Source organism: Mustelus asterias, chromosome 5, assembly GCF_964213995.1.
Source record: "Mustelus asterias chromosome 5, sMusAst1.hap1.1, whole genome shotgun sequence".
Classification (NCBI taxonomy): Eukaryota; Metazoa; Chordata; class Chondrichthyes; order Carcharhiniformes; family Triakidae; genus Mustelus; species Mustelus asterias.
The window spans coordinates 64296851-64321257 of NC_135805.1; the positions used below are offsets into that span (position 1 = coordinate 64296851).

The window sequence follows — 24407 nt, forward strand, 5'->3', positions numbered from 1 at the left end:
CATCAGCAAATCTGGGCCTCAGTTGAGTGTAGTACTGATAGCAGCCACCCTCCCTGGTGGTGCTGTTGCGCAGTGTAGAGCTGCAGGCCTGTTCTACAGGTCCTTGATCCCAGAAAACCCCATTATTGGCAAATTAAGTGCCGAATTGGCTCTCAATGCAGCAGGGCTCCCCGAAAAGAAGCAATTTGCGTCTCCCAGCAGATCTCCAGCCGTTAAATACCATGCATGATCAAAAAGTGAAGTGAGACACATTTGTGCCAATTCATGTCTTTCCATTTCATAGTATCACATATTAGAGGGCAAAATGACTGTCAACAAAAATAACTTCACAGACATTTACAATAAATAGTCGTATTTCAAATAATTCATTAAATCATTTTTATTCAGCTTAAAATGCTAAACAAGGTGCATATTAGCAGCAAATATCAATAAAAATTGGTTTTTGTTTATACCAAATTTAATGAAATACAATTTCTCTGTCTTTCAGTATCATTTTTGCAACTTTATATATGAATATACAATATCAATTAAATGCAAATAAACAGGTAAACATATTTGATAATGAACTAATATTCTTTCTTTCAATAAATATATACCAGCTTTATCTTCTTTATTCATAGAGGTCACGCTTTAACAAATCAAATAACTCTACTCCTAGACAAACTTTGGTTTCATTCTTTGCTCCCATACTTGTCGTAATTTGTACCTTGTCATCTTGACAGAATAATAAGCTAACAGTTTGTAAAGTGTTGAGAAAAATAAGAATATATTAACTAATGTTAAAATTTTAAGTTTAAATTGGCACGATGGCCAGAAATTCCCTCAGAGCATCTCCCACTCTGCTGCCATAACCATACTGGAAGTGGAGGGGGGAAATGTTGTTTAAACTTGTGATGAAAATATAGGGGCAGAGTGACAGCAGTCTAAGGAAGGAAGGTCTGAGCCAATGATATCACCTTTAAGGCTCTACATGATAAAGTAAAAATCTGGTTTGAATTATAAATATATAGATATGTATTTAAATAAGGTTTTTTCCTCAGGGTTACTGGTGTTCCTAGCTATATAAAAAAAAGGGGTGGCATGGACAAGTTGGGCTGAAGGGCCTTTTTCCATGCTGTAAACTTCTATGACTCAATGACTCTAAGAGATCTTAAAAGTTAGTTGAACCTTGAAATTATGAAATAATACATGATAAATAACACTGAGTCAATGAACAATGTCAATGAACAATGCAGCTTTCTCTCAGTAAAATTGTACCATTACAAAACGTCAGTTCAGCATTAAATTTAATTAAACTTAATTGAAGGAGATAAGAGATTCCAGGAAAGATTTGTGCAGTGAAAAGTGCTAACCAGATTTAGGCCACATTTTAATCTCTAGGTATATCCTGTTTGAACATTTGAGCTAAGATATTATTGGTCCTTCTGTGGCTTCCAACTGAGTTTGTTACAATGGTAATTTTGTGTCGGGCATAAGACCATAAGATATAGGGGTAGAATTAGGCCACTCGGCCCATCGAGTCTGCTCCGCCATTCAATCATGGCTGATTTTTTTCTCATCCCCATTCTCATGCCTTTTCCCCATAACCCCTGATCCCCTTATTAATCAAGAACATATCTATCTCTGTCTTAAAGACATTCAATGACCTGGCCTTCACAGCCTTCTGCGGCAAAGAGTTCCACAGATTCACCACTCTATGGACAATAGAGAGTCAGCTTCTGTTTCAACTTCTCTTTGATTTTAATTTCCATTGACTTCAATTGACTCCTGCCCAAGAGAAATTGCACCCCCACCCACAGCCTCCCATGGAGAATTCAGAAAGTCTACACTGATATGTCAATTTAGGCAATTGTGTACTTTAGTGATAATATATTAACAATCGCTATTTGGCAATGCATCAATTGGTTCGGAATGCTTACGTTTTAATCTGTGTGTTTAGTACTGAGGAAGCTTGGGGATATATATAAAGAAGAAATCTGTGTCCCCAATAATATGTTCTGATTTAGGATTTATCTTGCAGTCTGGCAAAAGTGGTAAAACCAGTCTGCTCCAAATCTTCAGGCCAATAAAGTTTGAACCATCATATAAGATAAATAAGTGCAAATTGGACGGAGTTGTCAGTGTTGCCAGCAGCCCTAGTTCCGCCTTCGCTGTTGAACACAACTTCCTGCCAGGATTATGGCAAACCTGAATTTACCCTAAAATGTTCCTGCCGAAATGGAGGCCGGTCAGTGGAAGCAAAGCTTCTGTGCATTGTGCATTTTCAAGCATAAAGTCATTTAAGTTCATTCAATTCTGAATTACAAAGAACCTGGTGTTTGGGGGGAAATGAGAAATTTACTCATTTAAAAATGTGCTTTCTGTACATTTTCTTTCTGCGAAGATATTATCCCTTTCCGATTCTCTGAATCCGTTACCCTGACAATTGTAACTAGCCAATAGACAGATGAGACCTGCTCCTCTCTGGCAGGCCTCAGAGGCAGCCTCCATCAGATGGCAAAACTTATTCCTTAACACAATGCGCTATCCACACTCTCAATAAAACAGTTTGTATACAAATGTATAAAATATATAAAATGTAATAAAAAATAACATTATAAAAGTGCTATTACTTGTCTAATAAGAGAAATCTGCTATAAATATTGCCACATAATTTTGGTAAGCAAGCATAATAGCACATCTTATTTCAGGCAATGGGGTATGGTGTTGAATTACTGAAGTTACCCTTCCTAAACATTCTCAAACATGTGTGTCAATAGAATTTTTACCACCGTCAACAAAGTCCAGTACAGCAAGCACATCCATGTTGATGGTAGAGGATGATGCATGGTTGTTTTCAGCTTTCCTTTCTGCATATTTGTGTATCGTGCTGTAGTACTGTTCATTTCTACTGAAAGTGTAGAGCAGGGAAATCTGCTCCCATGCTGCCCTGCTTGGGGTTTTAATCTCCTTCGGTCCTTCAGATTCAAAGAAGCTCTTCAGATTTCTCTCCGCCAGTTGTTTGGCATGCTCGGCTGATTTCAGCTCAAACAGCTCGTTCTCCTTTTCCTTGTACGTTTTCCAAAACTGCAGTTGCAGGAAGCTGACAGGAGAGCAACAGCGTACAATGCAAGTAGAGGCCAGAGTGAAAACCGTGATGGTTGCAATCAGGCTCCATCCAATCACCTATAAGTGTAAGAAAATATAAATACACTTCATATTCTCATCGTACACAATGCATTCAATTACCAACAGTCTCCGCATGTAGGCTTCAACTGTATCAAATTCACCAACTGAATCTGCTGTTTGAAGTTACATCAATTGACCAATGCAAAGCATAGGGCATTAAGTGGTGCCTGAGTGGAATGGACAGTGGAATGGACAGATCCTTGAAGGTGACGTCACAGGTGGAGAAGGTGGTGAAGAAGGCATATGGCATGCTTGCCTTTATAGGACGGGGCATAGAGTATAAAAGTTGGGGTCTGATGTTGCAGATGTATAGAACGTTGGTTCGGCCGCATTTGGAATACTGCGTCCAGTTCTGGTCGCCACACTACCAGAAGGACGTGGAGGCTTTGGAGAGAGTACAGAGGAGGTTTACCAGGATGTTGCCTGGTATGGAGGGGCTTAGTTATGAGGAGAGATTGGGTAAACTGGGGTTGTTCTCCCTGGAAAGACGGAGGATGAGGGGAGACTTAATAGAGGTGCATAAAATTATGAAAGGCATAGATAGGGTGAACGGTGGGAAGCTTTTCCCCAGGTCAGTGGTGACGTTCACGAGGGGTCATAGGTTCAAGGTGAAGGGGGGGAGGTTTAACACGGATATCAGAAGGACATATTTTACACAGAGGGTGGTGGGGGCCTGGAATGCGCTGCCAGGCAAGGTGGTGGAGGCGGACACACTGGGAACATTTAAGACTTATCCAGATAGCCACATGAACGGAGTGGGAATGGAGGGTACAAAAGAATGGTCTAGTTTGGACCAGGGAGCGGCACGGGCTTGGAGGGCCGAAGGGCCTGTTCCTGTGCTGCATTGTTCTTTGTTCTTTGCTTGTTTGAAATTTGTCAGGTGGATCACTCAGCCCTACCAATGCAGAGGTGTAGAGCTATTGTTTTCCATCTATGGATACACATTACGACACTAAGGTAAGAAGTCTGTTGTAGTGATCCTGAAATAATTTTTTATGTTTAATAAACAGGGTTTTTAAATGCCTATTTTGTTTATACAGTGGAATCAGTGCACTTGCATAAATTCTGGAGCACAATGCATGATAGAACCAGGTTACAACTGAAATTTTGTACATGTACCGCTCTTATGTCAAAAGAAAAGAGAACCATTCTTTAGCTGAAATGAGTACTGGTGGAACCATTGTAATTCAACGCAGATATACATCAAATTAACTCATATCTGGTAACTGCCTCAAATTCTACTTTACACAAATTCCCCAATACTTCAGAAATGCAATTGTCTGCCTTTTTTTAAAAATTCCCAATCGAGGAAAGGAACAGGCAGGAAAAGCCTGACGGCAGATCAGAAGCAGACAGCACAGCAACTGTCTCTTCTATTTCGAAGAATTAAAGACAGAACATCAACTTGCTGCTGAAGATAAGTGATGGCACAGTGACAATGAAGAATCACAGGCTTTTTAAAATTAGTAAAAATTAGTAAAAAAGTGCTATTAGTAACGGCATCTAAGAGCACAGTAAATAAAGTGGCTTTTCATTCTGGCCTGTTAATTTGGCCTTTTCTGCTGATAGTAAATACAAATTCCAGATGGCTATTACAATCCATACTCCGGTCTGTTTGCCTGTTTAAACAATATGCTTGTCATTTTGAACATCTTAATATAATACACGTTGTTACCATAGTCATCAATATTAATTAAATTTAAACTTAAATTACAAAAGGTCTTGCCAGTTGCATATTTCCAATATTTTCTGATTTTATCAATAATTTACCTAGCATTACTTGGGGATGGGAAATTGATATCCATTTTCCTCTGATGACGTAATAGGCACGGTGTATTCCACTCATTATGTGGATTTAGATGGTTCCTGGAAATGTACTGAGTCTTTGCCTGATCAGAAGTGATTAATTATCAATATGCCACTATGTACGGGTTCAAGATAATTCTTAATCTTTGGGTTTCACCCAAAGCATACATTTTTAGCTATAAAGAGGTCATGCGAAAAACAGAACGAAGCTTAAAGGCACAGTTCTAGCTATCACGTTAATTCACATTGGAAGGTGAGAAATTTCAAAAAAAAAGAACAAGCATCCCCCAATCAATATTCATCCCAGACCAGAGTGGAGAATATGATAGGATTTATCTTACTCTAATGGGATATTAGCCAAACCAGAAGTTAAGGCATCCAACCCACTCCATCTCCAGGGCAGGTTGGGGCATGTTTCCATCTCATACACGCCCCTTATGCTGATTGCTCTCCTTGAGTACCAAATCACTTAGGCTGCTCATGCTTTCTATTTGCTGTCATGTATATAATAATATCAAATGTTATAAATGCATAATTCTCTTCGGCTAAATGTAAAAGCAAAATTTTGCATTATTTGGCAGCAGCCTACAGGAGAAAATATAGTGACTGTAACATATATGTCATCCAAAGTATATCTTACCTGAGACTGTGCACGCAGAGTAACGAGAATATTCTCCTGGTTGGGCAGAGGAAATGCTGTATGACCACAAGGCAGTTTAAAAAGACTGGATTGACAGTCTATGGATTTGTTATTGCAGATTGTCTTTAAGACGTGCTCATTGTAATAGCCGGACATACCACATTCATAGAAAGTGCCATTCAGCAAAGCAACAGAAATCCACGTTATGGGAGCTACTAAAGCTCTCATCGTGATTTGGACAAAAATCTTTATGCCACGACAGAGGATTCTTTTCGGGCAATGCCTTGCTTGATTGATGCAACAGCCAGTACATAGCTTCCAGGTTCTGTTGCTTATGAAGTACCCCAGTAAAAATAACACCAGGGCTGGGATGAAAAGAAAAACCATGCTGTAGGCAAAGTTCCATGAGTTACATGGACAGCTGAAAACAACGACAGAGAACAGCTGTTCTCCCCCAGCTGTTAGCAAGGCTAAAAAGCCGTATCCCAGGGTAGCATGCTGCTTCAGAACTAAATTCAGCACTGTCTGATACTTCTCCATCTTTAGAGTACGCATACGAGGACCTAATGACTGTTGATGCAACTTCCTTTCAGACGTTTTGAGAGCACTCCGTAAATAATTTATATCCAGTATTCATGGGATGACCATGTAAGGGAAAGGGGTTGAGAAATGAAACCAAATCTAATTAAAAAGGAAAGTACTGCACAGTGTAATGCGCCTGCCAAAAGAGCCCTTTGATAATTGGCTCCAGACCTAACTCTGTGTAAGTACCAAAAGAAAATGTAGCTCTGGGTTTAGCAGCTATTGATATTCCTGACATACCGTAATAACCTCCACAGACATTTATCTGTATTTTTGAGCTGCCCATAGCTTGACCAGTGGAATCATTTAAGTGAAAAAGGCTATCTTTTAGATCAATTTTCATGATTTTTAACATCGGCTGGCAGGAGACAGGTTGATTATTTAAATATTTTAATGTGCCTATGTGTTTTCATTCTAGCAGTAATTTTATTTCTGGTCAAAATGAGGGGGAAATATCAAGAAACTCTGGGAGAGGTTTGAGTTAATTAAGGATAGCTAGCACAAATCTGTAAAAGGCATATTGCACTTGACCAATCTAACTGAATTTATTAAGTAACAGAGAAGATTGATGGAGGAGATGCAGTGGACTTTGTCTATATACCTTTGAAGAAAGTGTTTGACAAGGTTTAACATAGAAGGCTAGTTAACAAAATTGAGGCTCATAGAATAGACGGTTCAGTTCCAATTGAATAAAAAATATTGGCTCATATGGACAGAAAACAGTGAGTTGTGGTAAATGACTAGACTGGATGGTAGACGGGGCAGCATGATGGCACAGTGGTTAGCACTGCTGCGTTACAGTACCAGGGACCCAGGTTCAATTCTGGCCTCGGGTGACTGTGTGGAGTTTGCATGTTCTCCCCTTATTTGTGTGGGTTTCCTCTGGGTGCTCTGGTTTCTTCCCACAGACCAAAAATGTGTGGGTTAGGTTGATTGGCTATGCTAAATTGACAATTAGTGTCAGGAGGATTAGCAGGATAAACATGTAGGGATACAGGGAAAGGGCCTCGGTGGGATTGTGGTCGGTGCAGGCTCGATGGACCAAATGGCATCCTTTTGTACTGTAGGTATTCTATAGGTTCTATGGAGAATGGTGTACATGGTCAACGCTTTATACAGGTGACAGTTTTCAAAGGTGAGCATTACTGGAGGCACAATAATAAGTTAATTGAGGCTTGCCCTGAGTGTATAACATAATGGTCAGAATTTTACACTTCTGTCTCCTCAATGCACAGTTTCCCATCAATTAAAACGAATGAGTGGAAAGCGCAGGGCATGGGACAGCATGAGAGGAAAATGAATGGACAATGAATATTGGGAAATTGCTTAGTATTCTATAGTATGTGGTGGGAATTTCATCTGTTACAGTATTCAAATGAAACTTATATCTGAAACATCCAGGGGAGATTATCTAGACCGTCACTCACTGGAAATCCACGTGGGTGGAATAAGTCCTGTTTGATGGACCTCCACCCTATGTTTCAAGCAGCAACATTCACTGCTCCATTCATTTACTATTTACGTTTTTGGACAGAGTTAGGGTCCATTGAAACTGTCTCCTTAAATTGCTTAAGTGAGTACATACTCAGCTGATGAAGCTTTTAAATACTGCAGAATTCCTTTAAATTTGCCCTAATTTTGATGAAAACGATATAATATTATATAACTATATAAAAAGTTGGCACATTGGGTTAATATTAGGAGTGTGATTTGTTAGTAACAATAATGATGCTGATCATATAGATTTTCCACAGTGTTTATTCAAAAAGCACCATGGCAGTAATGTGGATAGGTGCAACATGAACAAAGGTAATCTCCTGCCTGAGATGTTACTTTGGGTTGAATAATATGGGGAAATGAATGGTTCACCAACACCCTCTACCCTGGAAGCAAAGTTGACATGGAGTTGATGTGCCCCACACTGACCCATAACACAGCCATAATACACAATGGAGCAGCTAAAAATGGACAAAATGGGTCTATCGCCCTCATTGGGCAGACAATTATGTTATGTGCGTTGGGGCACAGTCCCTTTAAGGGAAAAGATAATAAGACCTGGGGTGTGGGGTGAGCTGGCTGGGAACCACCCTGAGTGGGCAGTCAATGTTTGGAGTGTGGAGTAAGTAGACTCAATAAAGATGTGTTCCCTGACGCCTGATTGTGGAATAGTTATTCAGGAGACACATCAGTACTAAGAGATTTAACAAGTTAAAATACATTGGGAAACTTATCCTCTCCGCACCATGGTGGCACAGTGATTAGCACTGCTGCCTCACAGCACCAGGGACTTGGGTTCAATTGTGGCTTGGGTCACTGTCTGTGCGGAGTCTGCACATTCTCTCCGTGTCTTGGTGGGTTTTCTCTGGGTGCTTCGGTTTCCTCCCACAGTTCGAAAGACATGCTGGTTAGGTGCATTGGCATCTAATGAGACTTCCTTAGAATGCCAATTGTTACTTTGGTCTATTAGCCACTAATGCAGACACGAATCTGCGGACTAATCCACAAATGGATCTGGATTTTCTACTTCACCGCCCAGCAAAAGTATCACTGCGGCTCTTGCCAACGTGGTGGCATGGTGGCACAGTGGTTAGCACTGCTGCCTCACAGCACCGGGGACCTGGGTTTGATTCCTGGCTTGGGTCACTGTCTGTGTGGAGTCTGTACATTCTCCCCTTGTCTTCGTAAGTTTCCTCCAGGTGCTCTGGTTTCCTCCCACAGTCAGAAACCATGCTAAATACTCCCTCAGTGTACCCGAACAGGAGCCGGAGTGTGGCGACTTGGGGATTTTCACAGTAACTTCATTGCAGTGTTAATGTAAGCCTACTTGTGACACCAATAAACAACCTTTAAACAACCTGACCAACAACAATTTAAAAATTTGTTGGTCACAGGCCCTCAAGCTGGCAGGGTTCTATTTAAATATCATATTGGACCCCAAAGTTGCCATTCGAGTCTAAGCTGCTACTTTAACTGGAAGCCTGACCAGGGATTTTTTCTCTCCTGGGCTAAACCTGCCAGCTGGATCAAGAGTCAGAAGAGGCCCAGCAAAGTACATTCCAGATTCTTTCTTTATGGGAAAGCTTGTTCAGTCAGATCCCTGCTGCAGACCAATTTTGTACCCCACCCACTCCCAATACATTCAGGGTCTTTGAAAAGGGAAGAACTCATGGTAGAAAGTACCAGCAATGTTGGAATATAATTGCTTGATTCTTTCTGTGGATAAATAAATTTAAATTAAATCTGAACTGGATGATCACGTGAGCTTTCCGCGAGACAAACATTCCGATAAGCAAACAGCAGGCCAAAATACTTACAGTAACTGAGTACAGCAGCTGCCAGTGCAAACACTTCTGTTATTCACAGCTGAAACTGGATGACACTTTCTAACTGCTGTCATCCCGAGTCTCAGATTATCCTCATTGAAAATATGAAGGACATTTGCCTTCAGTATGCTGGAAGAACACATATCAAGCAGCTTGCTTTCTAGTAAACATCAATCCAAATCCACTTCTCACACTAACTTCAACAATTTTGCGCATGCCTCCATTTTGCTTCCTTTTATTTTCTACTCTATTGTTTTTCTCCCCTTTCTTTTGCTTTTGGGTGGCAGACATGTTTTTCTTTTCTTTACTTGTCGCCCACTTTGGTCTTGCAACACAATGGGACCGATTTTACCAAATCGGCTCTAAGTGCCGGGTGCAGTCGTAAATCAGACCCGCGCCCGGCAGCCGCCATCCAGCGCCCCCATACGCCTTTTTTGGGTGTGGGTCCAGTGGGCGGGGCCTAGCGCATTTGCATCTGTCGGAGCACCGAACTGCGCATGCGCAGCTCAGGGCCAACAGCACTCAGCACGCCCGAGCGCGAAAGTCAAAGGCAGCACTGACAGCACTGCAGTCTGCGCTGCCTTTGACTTTCCCTGGTGGGGGGGGAGGGGGAGGGAGGGAGCGGGGTGGGGGGGAGGGAGGGGGGGAGGGGATGTGACGTATCTTCCCTGGTGGGGGGGGGGGGAATAGGGGGGATCTGACGTCTCTTCCCTGAGGGGGGGGGGGGGTGCGGGGGGAAGTTGGGGGGATCTGACATCTCTTCCCTGAGGGGGGGTGGGGGGGGATAGGTGGGGGATGTGATGTCTCTTCCCTGGGGGGGGGGATGTGACGTCTCCGCCCCCCTCCCAGGGGCAGAGACGTCACATCCCCCCCCTACCCCCACTCAGGGAAGAGACATCACATCCCCCCACCCCACCCCCCCTCAGGGAAGCGACGTCACATCCCCCCACCCCACCCCCCCTCAGGGAAGAGACGTCACATCCCCCCACCCCACCTCACCCCCCCTCAGGGAAGAGACGTCACATCCCCCCACCCCAGCCCCCCTCAGGGAAGAGACGTCACATCCCCCCACCCCACCCCCCCTCAGGGAAGAGACGTCATATCCCCCCCTATCCCCACCCCTCAGGGAAGAAATGTCACATCCCCCCCCTATCCCCACCCCTCAGGGAAGAGACGTCACATCCCCCCCTACCCCCCCCCCCAGGGAAGAGATGTCACATCCCCCCCCCTATTCCTCCCCCCCAATGAAGAGACGTCATCCTACCCATCAGGACCCCCGGAGCAAGGCCAGGATCCAGGATCGCAAGATGCTTTCGACGGACACCAGCGATCAAGGTAGGTCGGGGGCCCGGGGGGGGGGGGCTGCTGGCGGGGCCTGCGTCCCAGGGTGGTCCGATCGGGGGGTGGGTGGGCTGCCGGGGTGGTTCGTGGGGGTGGTCCGCGAAGGGTGGTCGGGGGCGATTCGGCGGTTCATTTGCTGAGTTGAAGCCCTATCGGACTTGAATTCAGCAACACGGTAAATGCGTGGGCGCCGATCGGATCGGAGCCTCGTAAAGTGGGAATCCTTGGGTAAGTTGGGCGCGGGCTTCATTCTGCCGATTTAAATGCATGCAAATCTCTTATCTCTTATCATTTAATCTTTCCTGTCTACTACCCTATCATGGACCTTCCCCTTGGTTCCCCTCCCCCTCCTTCCACATGTTGGAAACCTATTACATTTCTAACTTTCCCACATCTGATGAAAGGTCATCGAACTAAAATGCTAGGTGGAATTTCCCAAATCCACCAACTCCTTTACCAACTTTTCCCGTTGTATTTTTAACACCTTGTGAAAAAATATGGAAGGAATGGGTCCCACAATGTCATGCTGGCAACTTAGGTTTTTGAAAGTTTGGGCTGCTCTTTTTAAAGGGTGCCCAATTAAAAAAAATAAAAAAAACAAACACCCCATGGAATCCCTCCCACCACAGAACCCCCTCCCTCCTACTCCCTGGGCTTGACCTTCTCCCCCTGGGTGCATGCCGTAGGGAACCTGTTGTGATTCATGTTGGTGTGTGTAATAAGTCTTCGAAGGCAGAAGTCCCTTCACCAAAATCCCTTTATTTACAAACTCTACCAGCAGTGCACAGAATGCTCGTAGTCAGCAGTCTATCTCCAGGGGTGTCAGAGGAACTGACACTCCCAGTTAAGGCAAAGACTCCCTGATTGGTCCATCAATTGGATCCTTAATCAGAGAGTTCATACTCCAATAGGCTAACCTCAGTGGCTTGATTGAAGCCATTACAGCGTGCCCTCACACCAACATGAATGGACAGTCCAATATGGAGGGACAATCAGGCATAAACACCTGAGATGCATATGCAAATAGGTGTAAAAGGGGTCCTGACTTTTAAAGTCAGGATTTCCGTTACGTCATTGATGGGAGGTTTGCAGACAATCAAGTGGTAAATACCTGGGATGCCCACATAGTTCTCTGCATTTGCACCATTCGAGCCCCCTGGAAAAGGAGGTGGAAAATCCATACCCCCCCCCCCCATTAACTCTGATTCTCTCTCCACAGTTACTGCCTCACCTGCTGAATATTTACAGTATTTTCTGTTGATGCTACGTTTCAGATTTCCAACATTTGCAGTATTTTGCTTTCTTTTTCAAACAAGTGTCCACAATACTTGACGACTGATACCTGGAAAGCACCAAGGAAACAGGGAGGGTTCTGAGGCCATGTGGTGGGAGCCAGGGCTGGAGTCAGGGGCCCATTCAGGGACTGCCCACAAAATGCAACATTCAAAGAGAGTCAGAGATGAGGGAAAGGAGGAAGACTTCCTTGGAGAGGTGCGGTTGGAGCCACTGCCTTTTGGGACACATTAACAAGAGACTGCAGGAGTTATTGGTTTCACAATACAGTTGTTCCATTTGAGTATTAACAGAGAGGAATGTGAGAATGGAAAATGCAGGCAACCATTAAGGAAACATAGCTACTGCATATCTGCCAGCTCACCAATGAAAGCCTCTGATGTGCTCTCTCCAATAGGCACAGATAATGAGCTAAAGGACATCCAGTCATTGCTGAAGTGCAAGTTGTGCTTGATCAGCAAGCCAGATCAGAGATTGCAGGAGTGCCTTTGGTAAAGTGGCACAGTCCATGAATTCATCCAAATGTCTTCCAATCTCTGTAGGATTGAGATGTCAGGTATCAGAGTTGGCACCTTGGTCACCTAGATCTCTGAATGTGTGCCTCAGCTGCAAGGCTGTATCAGTGAAAAGTTAAGAACACAGATACACATCAAGGGCTTGACAGTGGCTTTCTGTCTGTGAATGGGAGTATTTTCCCAGCATTTCATAATCTGTTTCATCCATTAGTCCACAGGTAGGAGAAGGATTGAATAACGGAACCTGCTGCCTTATTGATGGCAATGATCCAATTCAGAGGGGCCCAGTGCTGCATCATGCAGTTTCAAGCAGACACCCAGCCTGAGGTCCATGGTCCAGGGGAACCCCAGCAAAACCCAAAGGATGAGGAGGTGAGACCCATCCAATGGAGGCACTCACATGATTAACAGTCTACCAAATAAAAATTCCTATCTGGAGATGAATGAGAGACGATATCGCGCATGTCTGTGCTCATCAAGAGATCTGGTGGACCTGCTGGATGATCTAATGCCCAATGGACTGGGAGGACATCCTGTGCCAGGGACCGTGAATCTCACAGGGATCCACAAAGCACCTATGCAGCATCTCGCAGTCCTCAACACATACATGTATAAAGGTGCCCTCTATAGTAAGGCTCATCATTATGTGAAGTTACACTTGATAAATCTAGCCATGCTGCTAGATTTCTGGGGGTTGCAGCTATCTCTGACTTCCCTAGAGTTCAGGGTGCAATCAATTGCACACATGTGGCTTTGAGAGCTCCATGACAGCAGCCCCTGATTTTCATTAACAGGAAAAGATTCCACTCCCTGAACATTCAATTAATGTGTGATCATTAGAAGCACATAATGCACATTTGTGTCAGGTACCCTGGGAGTTTCAATGACTTATGCATCCTGAATCACCCCAGGTGCCTCACATATTCAAAGAGCCTGCCTCTGTGATTACAAGGCTGGCTGCTTGGGGATAAGGGGTACCTGCTTAAATGATGACTCAGGACAACAATTCAAGATGCATGTACCAAGGTTGTTGCGAATAATCATGGGTGACTTTACACATAGATTGGGCATATCAAATTAGCAACAATAATGAGGCAGATTAATTCCTGGAGAGTGTACTAAATGTTTTTTTAGACCAGTACGTTGAGGTACCAACTGGGGAACGTGTTATCCAAAATTTGGTATTATGCGCTGAGAAGGGGTTAATTAATAATCTTGTTATCTGTTCGGGAATATTGCCCATAACATGATAGAATTCGTCACAAGGATGGAAAATGAAGAAGTCCATTCTGAAACTAGGGTCCGAAATCTGAACAAGGGAAACCATGAAGGCATGAGGTTCAGATAGATGTGAGAACTACATTAAAAGGCATGACAGTGGATGGGCATGGCTAATACTTAAGGAACAAAGATATACATTGTAACAGTTATACATTCCTCTCTGGTGTAAAAACACAACAAGAAAAGTGTCCCAATCATGGCCTACAAAATAATTTAAGAATAGTATTATCTCACAGTGCCAGGGACCTGGGTTTAATTCCAGCCTTGGGGGTGACTGTGTGGAGTTTGCACATTTGTTCTGTGTCTGAATGGGTTTTCTCTGGATGCTCCAGTTTCCTCCCACAACCTTGGACTCCAGGATCAGATCATTTCTTTTTATACATTCATGAGATGTGCAGCTTAAATGTATTGGCCATGCTAAATTGCCACTTATTTTCCCAAAATGTGTAGGTTAGGTGAATTAGCCATGGTGAATGCATGGGGTTATAGGGGTAGGGCAAGGTTTGAGCCTTGGGGGTGAACATTGACCGAGAGGGGTGGTGAACATTGTCCGGGAAGCGGGGGGGAGAATGTTGTCTGGGGGCCAGGGGATGAACATCATCCAGGAGTGGGGTGAATGTTATCCTGGGGGTGGCGGGGGGGGCACAATTGTAGGATCATTTTCTGGGAGGAAAGGAGAAGCGGGAGGGGGCATTGTCCGTGAAAGAGGAGAACATTGTCCAGGAGGGGAGGTGAATGGGGTTGAACATTGCTGTTGGTTCCAGCTGATTCACTTAAGACTTTGCTGGTTTTACTCTTACTGTGTAAAAACTAGTTTAGCTATAGCACCTTGTGTTCAGCAATGTGAGATTAAGTGATAGTGTTAGCTGGAGCTTTGAACTCCTAAATCGCGCCACTGGCACCATATCAGCATTGCAATGTGATTGACTTCATGATCTGCCTGTTCAAACTTATGGTAGATGTTCAGCACGCACATTAACTTCCTCGTCAATCTGGCATTAATTGTCTCACATGTGTGTATGTGCACCGGACGCACCACTGTGGAGTTCTCAGGCATTCTTGAGACTTTGCCCAGTCTGTCTGGATTAAATTAAGAAATGAAGAAAGGACCTGTTACCATATGTTGAGAGTAAATTACAGACTGTAGAACAGACTGGGAATGAAATAGAGGATGAGGTTTGTAAACAGTAAAGTGGTTTGAAAATTAAGAGTTTTTAATAATGCTGTCTCTAACTACCCAAAGGCAATCTGAAATAGAAAAGAAATCTGTGATCAAAATGTGAAGCGTATACTAGCACATTGTTTCCTTAATTATAATGCTACATTTCCGACAATAAATGATGCAGTCAGGCTCCAGATAAAGCAAGCTAGTTAGAAAATAAGGGACATAGTGGCCAAGGGCAGAGTAAAACACAGGCTATTGGTCCCAGCCAAGGTAGTAGCCCGAAGTAAAACTCGCCTTAACTCACCAAACTCCATACATTTAAAACTACTGTCAGGAGGCAAAGTATTTTAATGAGACAGCAGGAGAGGGGAGAGGGGGGAGGATTCGGTATTGTGCACAGGGTGGGGAGGAGCCCCAAGTGCCTTTGGCATCCATGGCCCCAGCTCTGATACCGACCATTCTGACATGGGCCAGTGCAAACAATTTGTGGTCCCAGTATCTGTGAGAATGTATTGCCTCTTCAGCATTGCCTTGGTTCAATTGCCAGGTTCAATTCTATGCTCAAATTCTGGAGCAAGTTTTGAATACTCCAAGGAACATTAATTGGCTGGACATTGAACCATTGCACATGGGCAATGGTCAGCAAAATGTCTTGTGGGCCGCACGCAGAACTGAGATGGGCCGTATGTAGCCCCTGGCTGAAGGTTGCCCACCATTGTCCTAGGATGTTAAAAGAGGTGGCTAATAAGGTAGTAGATGCATTAGTGTCAAGTTTCCTAAAGTCCCCACATTCTGGAAAGGTTCCATTAGATTGTAAAGTAGCAAATATAACTCTTCTAGAACACAGAAACATAGAAAAGCTACAGCACAAACAGGCCCTTCGGCCCACAAGTTGCGCCGAACAATTTCCTTACCTTCTAGGCTCATCTATAACCCTCTATCTTACTAACCTCCATGAACCTATCCAAAAGTCTCTTAAAAGACTCAATCGAATCCGCTTCCACCACCACTACCGGCAGCCGATTCCACGCACCCACCACCCTCTGAGTGAAAAACTTACCCCTAACATCTCCTCTATACCTACTCCCCAGCACCCTAAACCTGTGACCTCTCATGACAAACATTTCAGCCCTGGGTAAAAGCCTCTGAGAATCCACTCTGTCAAGACCTCTCAACATCTTATACACCTCTATCAGGTCACCTCTCATCCTTCGCCTCTCCAAGGAGAATAGACCTAGCTCTCTCAACCTATCCTCATAAGGCATACCACTTAATCCCGGCAACATCCTCGTAAATCTCCTCTGCACCCGTTCTATGGCTTCCACATCCTCTCTGTAATGAGGCAACCAGGACTGGGCACAGTACTCTAGGTGGGGGCTGACCAGGGTCCTATACAGCTGCAGCATTATCTCCCGATTTCTAAACTTAATTCCTCTATTGATGAAGGCCAGTATTCCATACGCCTTCTTAACCACAGCCTCTACCTGCGACGCTGCTTTGAGCGTCCTATGAACCCGGACCCCAAGATCCCTCTGTTCTTCCACACTGCCAAGCGTCTTACCCTTAATATTATATTCTTCCATCCTATTCGACCTGCCAAAATGAACCACCACACACTTATCTGCGTTGAAGTCCATCTGCCACTTCTCCGCCCAGTCTTGCATCTTATCTATGTCTCGTTACAACTGCTGACATCCCTCTACACTATCCACAACACCTCCAACCTTTGTGTCATCAGCAAACTAGCCAACCCATCCTTCCACTTCCTCATCCAGGTCATTTATAAAAATCATAAAGAGCAAGGGTCCCAGAACAATCCCTGGGGCATCCCACTGGTGACCGACCTCCACTCTGAAAAAGACCCATCTACAACCACTCTTTGCCTTCTGTGGGCAAGCCAGTTCTGAATCCACAAAATAACGTCCCCTTGTATCCCATGTATCTTCACTTTCTCCATAAGCCTTGCATGGGACACCTTATCAAACGCCTTACTGAAATCCATATAAACCACACCTACCGCTTTTCCCCCGTCTAAGTGTCTCGTCACATCTTCAAAAAACTCAATCAGACTCGTAAGGCACGATCTGCCTCGAACAAAGCCGTGCTGGCTACTTCTGATCATACTATTCCTTTCCAAATGTTCATAAATCCTGCCTCTCAGGATCTTCTCCATCAACTTACCAACCACTGAGGTTAGACTCACCAGTCTATAATTTCCTGGGCTATCTCTTCTCCCTGTCTTGAATAACGGAACCACATCCGCCATCCTCCAATCCTCCGGAACCTCTCCCGTCTCCATTGATGATGCAAAGATCATCGCCAGAGGATCAGCAATCTCTTCCCTCACCTCCCACAGTAACCTGGGGTACACCCCATCCGGTCCTGGCGATTTATCTAACTTGATGCTTTTCAACAGCTCCAACACATCCTCTTTCTTAGTGCCCACATGCTCAATCTTCTCAGTCCACTGCAAGTCTGCACTGCAACTACCAAGATCCTTTTCCACTGTGAATACTGAAGCAAAGTATTCATCGAGTACCTCTGCTATTTCAACCGGTTCAATACAGACTTTTGCACCATCACATTTGATAGGTCCTACTCCTTCACATCTTATCCTCTTGCTCTTCACATACTTGTAGAATGCCTTGGGGTTTTCCTTTATCCCGTCTGCCAAGGCCTTCTCATGTCCCCTCCTGGCTCTTCTAATTTCCCTCTTTAGTTCCTTCCTACTAGTCGTATACTCTTCTAGATTTCTAACATTACCTAGCTCCCTGAACCTTTTGTAGGCTTTTTGTTTCTTCCTGACTAAATCCGTTACAGCTTTCGTGCACCACGGTTCCTGTAACCTACCATAACTCCCCTGTCGCACCGGAACATTGCCGTGCAGAGTTCCAAACAAATTTTCCTTGAAAATTTGCCACATTTCTTCCGTACATTTCCCTGAGAAAACCTCCTTCCAATTTATGCCTCTAATTTCCTGCCTCATAGCATCATAGTTGCCCTTATTCCAGATAAACACTTTCCTAGCTCGGCTGATCCTATCTCTCTCCAATGCTAGTGTAAAGGAGTTATGATCACTAGCCCCAAAATGCTCTCCCACTGATAGATCTGATGCCTGCCCAGGTTCATTCCCTAATATCAAATCAAGCACAGCCTCTCCTCTTGTAGGCTTATCCACATACTGTGTCAGGAAGCTCTCCTGAATACACCTAAAAAACTCCTCTCCATCTAAACCCCTTACCCTAGGGATATTCCAATCGATATTTGGGAAATTAAAATCTCCCATCACGGCCACTCTGTTATTATCATATCTCTCCAGAATCTGCTTCCCAATCTGCTCCTCCACATCTCTGCTACTATTGGGTGGCCTATAGAAAACACCCAGTAAAGTTACCGACCCCTTCCTGTTCCTAACCTCCACCCACAGAGATTCCGTAGACAATCTTTCCGTGGCATCCATCTTTTCTACAGCTGTGACACTATCCCTGATCAACAGTGCCACTCCCCCACCTCTTTTGCCTCCTTCCCTGTCCCTCCTGAAACATCTGAAACCCGGCACTTGAAGTACCCAGTCCTGACCCTGAGATAACCAAGTCTCTATAATGGCCACCACATCACACTTCCAAGCAGCGATCCACGCTCTAAGCTCATCCATTTTGTTCACTATACTCCTTGCGTTAAAATAAACACACCTCAACCCTTCGGTCTGAGAGCTCCCCTTCCCCTTCACCTGCCTATCCTCCCTCTCACACTGCCGACCAGCCCCTCTTATTTTTACTCTAACCTCCTCTCTCCCAGTCACCACATTTTGATTCCCACCCCCCCAACCATTCTAGTTTAAACCGTCCCCAGTAACCTTAGCAAACCTTCCCGCCAGGATATTGGTCCCCCTGGGATTTAAGTGAAACCTGTTCTTTTTGTACAGGTCGCACCTGCCCCTAAAGAGGTCCCAATGATCCAGGAACCTGAATCCCTGTCCCCTGCTCCAATCCCTCAGCCAGTCATTCATCCTCCACCTTATTCCGTTCCTTCCCTCACTGTCTCGTGGCACAGGTATCAATCCTGAGATTACTACCTTAGCGTTCCTTTTACTTAACTCCCTATATTCTCTTTTCATAACCCCTTCCCCTTTCCTGCCTACGTTGACAGTACCAGTATGCACCACGACCTCTGGCTCCTCTCCCTCCCACTTAAGGATTTCTTGGACCCTGTCGGAAATATCCCTGATCCCGGCTCCAGGGAGGCAAACCGCCATCCGCGTTTCTCGACTTCTTCTACAGAAACGCCTGTCTGACCCCCTCACTGTGGAGTCCCCAATCACCACTGCCTTCCTACTCCTTTCCTTACCTTTTTTTGCTACAGGGCCGGACTCCGCACAGGAGGCACGACCACTGCTGCTTCCCCCAAGTGGGCTGCCCCCCCCCCAATCAGTGCTCAAACAAGAGTACTTATTCTTAAGGGGCACAACCACTGGGGTACTCTGAACCACCTGACTCTTCCCTTTTCTAACTGTGACCCACTCGCCTGATCCTTGTGGCCCCGGTGTTACCACCTGCTTATAACTCCTATCTATCACCTCCTCGTTTTCCCTGACCAGACGAATGTCCTCGAGCTGCAGCTCCAGTTCCCTAACTTGGTCCCTTAGGAGCCGCAGCTCAATACACCTCGCGCAGATATGCACCTCTGGGAGGTTAGGCGACTCCACGACATCCCACATCCGGCACTGAGCACAGCAAGCTGGCTTCACATTCGTATTTCCCTTTTTCCTCAGATTCCGCAGGGGAAGAAATAAGAGTTAAACGTTGGGGGGGGGGGGGGGGGGGGGCGTGGAAAACCTACTCTGCCTCTGCACACTGAAGCCCGCTGAGCCAAAGCCCTTCAGCTCTCACTCTGCTCCCTTCTCACTCCGCTGCCCGCTCTCAACACTGCCCACTTGATACTGCGGCCTGCTTTTTAAACCTCCCGCGCGCTGAAAAAAAAACTAAACTCCTTCCCAGGCCACCTCACGGGCGGCCTACTTCCGCTTTTCAAATCTAAACTACTAAAACTACGAACCCCATGAAAAAGTAAGTAAAAATAATCAATTTCTTAGCCCTTTAGCTGGACACACAAATCGCTCCTCTCTTCTTTGCTCCAGTCTATTCAAGAAAGGGGGAGGCATTAAACTAGTTAGCTTGGCATTTGTCATGGGGAATATGTTACAATTGATCATTAAAGAGGTTATAGCTGGGTACTTAGGAAAACAATGTAATCAAGAAGAGTTAGAATGGTTTTGTGAAAGGAAAATCATGTTTAACCAATCTCTTAGAGTTTTTTGAAGGAGTAACATGTGCCATAGATAAAGGGGAACTTGCAGATGTGCTGTGTTTGAATTTCCAGAAGGCATTTGACAACTTGCGACTTCAATAGCTATTGTGCAAAATAAAAGCTCTAAAGAGTGAAAGATATTAATAAGAATAGAAGATTGACTGACTGGCAGAAAACAGACAATATACATAAATGGGTCCTTGTCTGATTGGCAGGATATGACAAGTGGAGGGGATCAACTTATAGACCCAGGGAACTGTCAGGCTACAGCTTCATCAGTTTGCTCAGTACCACTTCTTTAATGATTGTAACTTATTATTTACAAGAATGTAAATTCAACACATAGAGTCATAGAGGTTTACAGCACGGAAACAGGCCCTTCGGCCCAACTTGTCCATACCACCCTTTTTTTTTTAAACCCCTAATCTAATCCCAATTGCCCGCATTTGGTCTATATCCCTCTATACCCATCTTACCCATGTAACTAAATGCTTTTTAAAGGACAAAATTGTACCCGCCTCTGCTACTACCTCTGGCAGCTTGTTCCAGACACTCACCACCCTCTGTGTGAAAAAATTGCCCCTCTGGAACTTTTTGTATCTCTCCCCTCTCACCTTAAACCTATGCCCTGTGGTTTTAGACTCCCCTACCTTTGGGAAAAGATATTGACTCTCTAGCTGATCTGTGCCCCTCATTATTTTATAGACCTCTATAGATCACCCCTCAACCTTCTACGCTCCACAAGAAAATGTCCCAGTCTATCCAGCCTCTCCTTATAAATCAAACCATCAAGTCCCGGTAGCATCCTTGTAAATCTTTTCTGCACTCTTTCTAATTTAATAATATCCTTTCTATAATAGGGTGACCACAACTGTACACAGTATTCCAAGTGTGGCCTTACCAATGTCTTGTACAACTTCAACAAGACGTCCCAACTCTTGTATTCAAAGTTCTGACCAGTGAAACCAAGCATGCCGAATGCCTTCTTCACCACTCTGTCCACTTGTGACTCCACTTTCAAGGAGCTATGAACCTTTACCCCTCGGTCTCTTTGTTCTGAAACTCTCCCCAATGTCCTACCATGAACTGAGTAAGTCCTGCCCTGGTTCAATCTACCAAAATGCATCACCGGTGGGAAGATCTGACAGCACACCACCATCGTGGGTTCCACAGCAGCGAGGGGTGGAATCAATGAGAAATTCCATTGGCAGCAACGGGATCAGAAGATCCTGCTGCTGGTAAACAATGGCTATCAGCCTTCCACCACGAGCAACAAACTGTGGGGAGGCCAGAGAATCCCGCCCCACCTCTCGAATAGTGTGGGCACTTTTGGCCTCCTTATTTAAGGAAGGAAGTAAATATATTGGAGATGGTTCAGAGGAGGTTTACAAGATTGACACTTGGTATGAGTGGGTTGTTTTATGAGAATAGGTTGGACAGGCTGGGCTTGTTTCCACTAGCATTTAGAAAACCGAGGAGTGACTTGATTGAAGTATATAAAATTCTGAATGTACTGAAAAGGTTTGATTTGATTTATGATTGTCACATGTATTAACATCGTGAAAAGTATTGTTTCTTGCACGCTATACAGACAAAGCATGCCATTCATAGAGAAGGAAAAGAGAGAATGCAGAATGTAATGTTACAGTCATAGCTAGGGCGTAGAGAAAGATCAACTTAATGTGAGGTAGGCCCATTCAAAGGTCTAATGGCAGCAGGGAAGAAGCTGTTCTTGAGTCGGTTGGGACGTGTCCTCAGACATTTGTATCTTTTTCCCGGCGGAAGAAGGTGGAAAGAGCATGTCCCCTTCGACTTGCTCTGCCACTTTTCGTTCAGCTCACGCCCAACCCTTGTTGCCTCTTGTGATGCCTTGCCCTTATTTTGTGGCTTGTTGCCTTCTTGTTCCCTGGAGCTTTTAGGCTTTTTTTGTGTAGAGTGGTGGTGGCGGGGGGGGGGGGAGGGGGGGGATTGGAGAATTTTTTTTTTCAGAGGGTTGGATGACCTTGGAACTGCTTCAGCAGACATTGGAGATATGGTCATTGACTATTTTTAAGGCAGAGGTAGCTAGATTCTTGTTTGGCAAGGGAATCAAAGGTTATTAGGGCTAGATGGCAATGTGTAATTCGAAACACCAACACTGCACTGTAGTGATTCTATGATGATCAAATAGCGGAGCAGGCTCAAGGGGCCGAATGGCCAATCTATGCTCCTATTTTATGTTTGTATGCTTGCCACTATTGTACTCACAGCTCTGTTACTCCATTACCAGCCCTCTTCTTTCCACCAAATCCTTCCTACACTGTTTCAACAGCTGCTGTTGCTTGAGTGCACTTCCCTTTTAATAAAGGCAGGCTGGCATTACATTGCGCTAGTTACGGACACTCTTGTGCTTGCTGCTGAGCTTGTAGTCAGTTAGCAGCAGATTTGGTTCAGGGCTGCATGTTCTGATCATTTTGATGTACAGTAGTGAGTTTGTGTGGAGCCTGCTTCAACAGCTCAAGGCATGGTGTAATTATATATCGCGATCTCTGTGCCCAATGTCGGGCCTAATTGATATTTTCCTTCCAGAACATTTATAAGCACCCCATCAAAAGAAAAAGATAAATAATGCGCTTGAACCATTTTGAGGCAGAAGGGTAATTTTGTGTCTGAGGATGAATGATTGCTGGAGATTCTTGTGAACATCTCATTCAAATTTAACAGAGTAAGTGTGGTTGCAGGAGCACCTGAAGAGGATGTGGAAAAACCCCTAATAAGAAAGAAAGAGCTACCATATTACAAATGTTAATGGGATTAAAATGAAATATATCCCAGCAAAAGGTCTGGAGTAAGAGATAATTGAAGCACTTACCAGACCTCCAAAAATATGCGCAACGTGAATGTTACATTTCAAGAAGGATGAAATGGACTTACCAGAAAACTATAGGTCAAATGATGTGAATTTGATGGTGCGTAAACCACAAGGCGTCGTCTTGCAAGTGCACACTGGCAGTGGGAAGTCTCACCTATTGGCAGCTCACATCAGGAATTCAGACACACAATTTTCTGACTGTGAACTCAAAAGGGTGGAAATGATGGCAGCAACTGCCGGCATTTTCACAGGTACATTGAGTTTGTAAATTGAGTTTGTGTCTTTATATACCCTGTTTGTTGAACAGATCTCCCACTCACCTGACGAAGGAGCTGCGCTCCGGAAGCTAGTGGCGTTTGCTACCAAATAAACCTGTTGGACTTTAACCTGGTGTTGCTAAGACTCCTTACTGTTTTCACAGGTACCCCAGACTAGTGAGCCTACTCACTGACAACAAGGACTCAAAATTAACCCATCTAAAATCCAAAGTACATGATGAAATTAGTGAACCGTTTGGAAAGCCTGAATATGTAAAGGGCAGGCTGTGTGTGACAGTTGAAGTGAATGAATTGAATAATTCACATGGTCTCAAGCGGATGTGGTATATCATAGAATCATAGAAACCCTACAGTGCAGAAGGAGGCCATTCGGCCCATCGAGTCTGCACCGACCACAATCCCACCCAGGCCCTATCCCCACATATTTACCCGCTAATCCCTCTAACCTACACATCTCAGGACTCTAAGGGGCAATTTCTAACCTGGCCAATCAACCTAACCCGCACATCTTTGGACTGTGTGAGGAAACCGGAGCACCCGGAGGAAACCCACGCAGACACGAGGAGAATGTGCAAACTCCACACAGACAGTGACCCGAGCCGGGAATTGAACCCGGGACCCTGGAGCTGTGAAGCAGCAGTGCTAACCACTGTGCTACCGTGCCGCCCCACGGGATATATGAACTATCAGAAGGTATTCAACAGGTTTCAGAAGAGAATGATTATGAAGCCACATTGTATTAAAGAAAAGAATTCCCCTGATAGACATGGCTAGGAATCCATGTATATTGTTTGAATGTTGGGGGGAGGGTCGGGGTGGGGGGGGTGGTGCGATGTCTGTATTTCTGTATGCTGCAT

General features: G+C 44.6%; 1 protein-coding gene across 1 annotated transcript; it reads right to left on the reverse strand.

Moving 5' to 3' along the window:
* Positions 1-368: 368 nt before the first annotated feature.
* On the reverse strand, positions 369-6154 carry LOC144493571 (calcium homeostasis modulator protein 6-like). Its single transcript, XM_078212674.1, has 2 exons — positions 5615-6154; positions 369-3165 (listed from the first exon to the last, which is right to left on the reverse strand). Exons 1-2 carry the CDS (start codon positions 6152-6154, stop codon positions 2740-2742), a joined length of 966 nt encoding a protein of 321 aa, XP_078068800.1. The 3' UTR covers positions 369-2739.
* Between the last annotated feature and the right edge of the window lie 18253 nt (positions 6155-24407).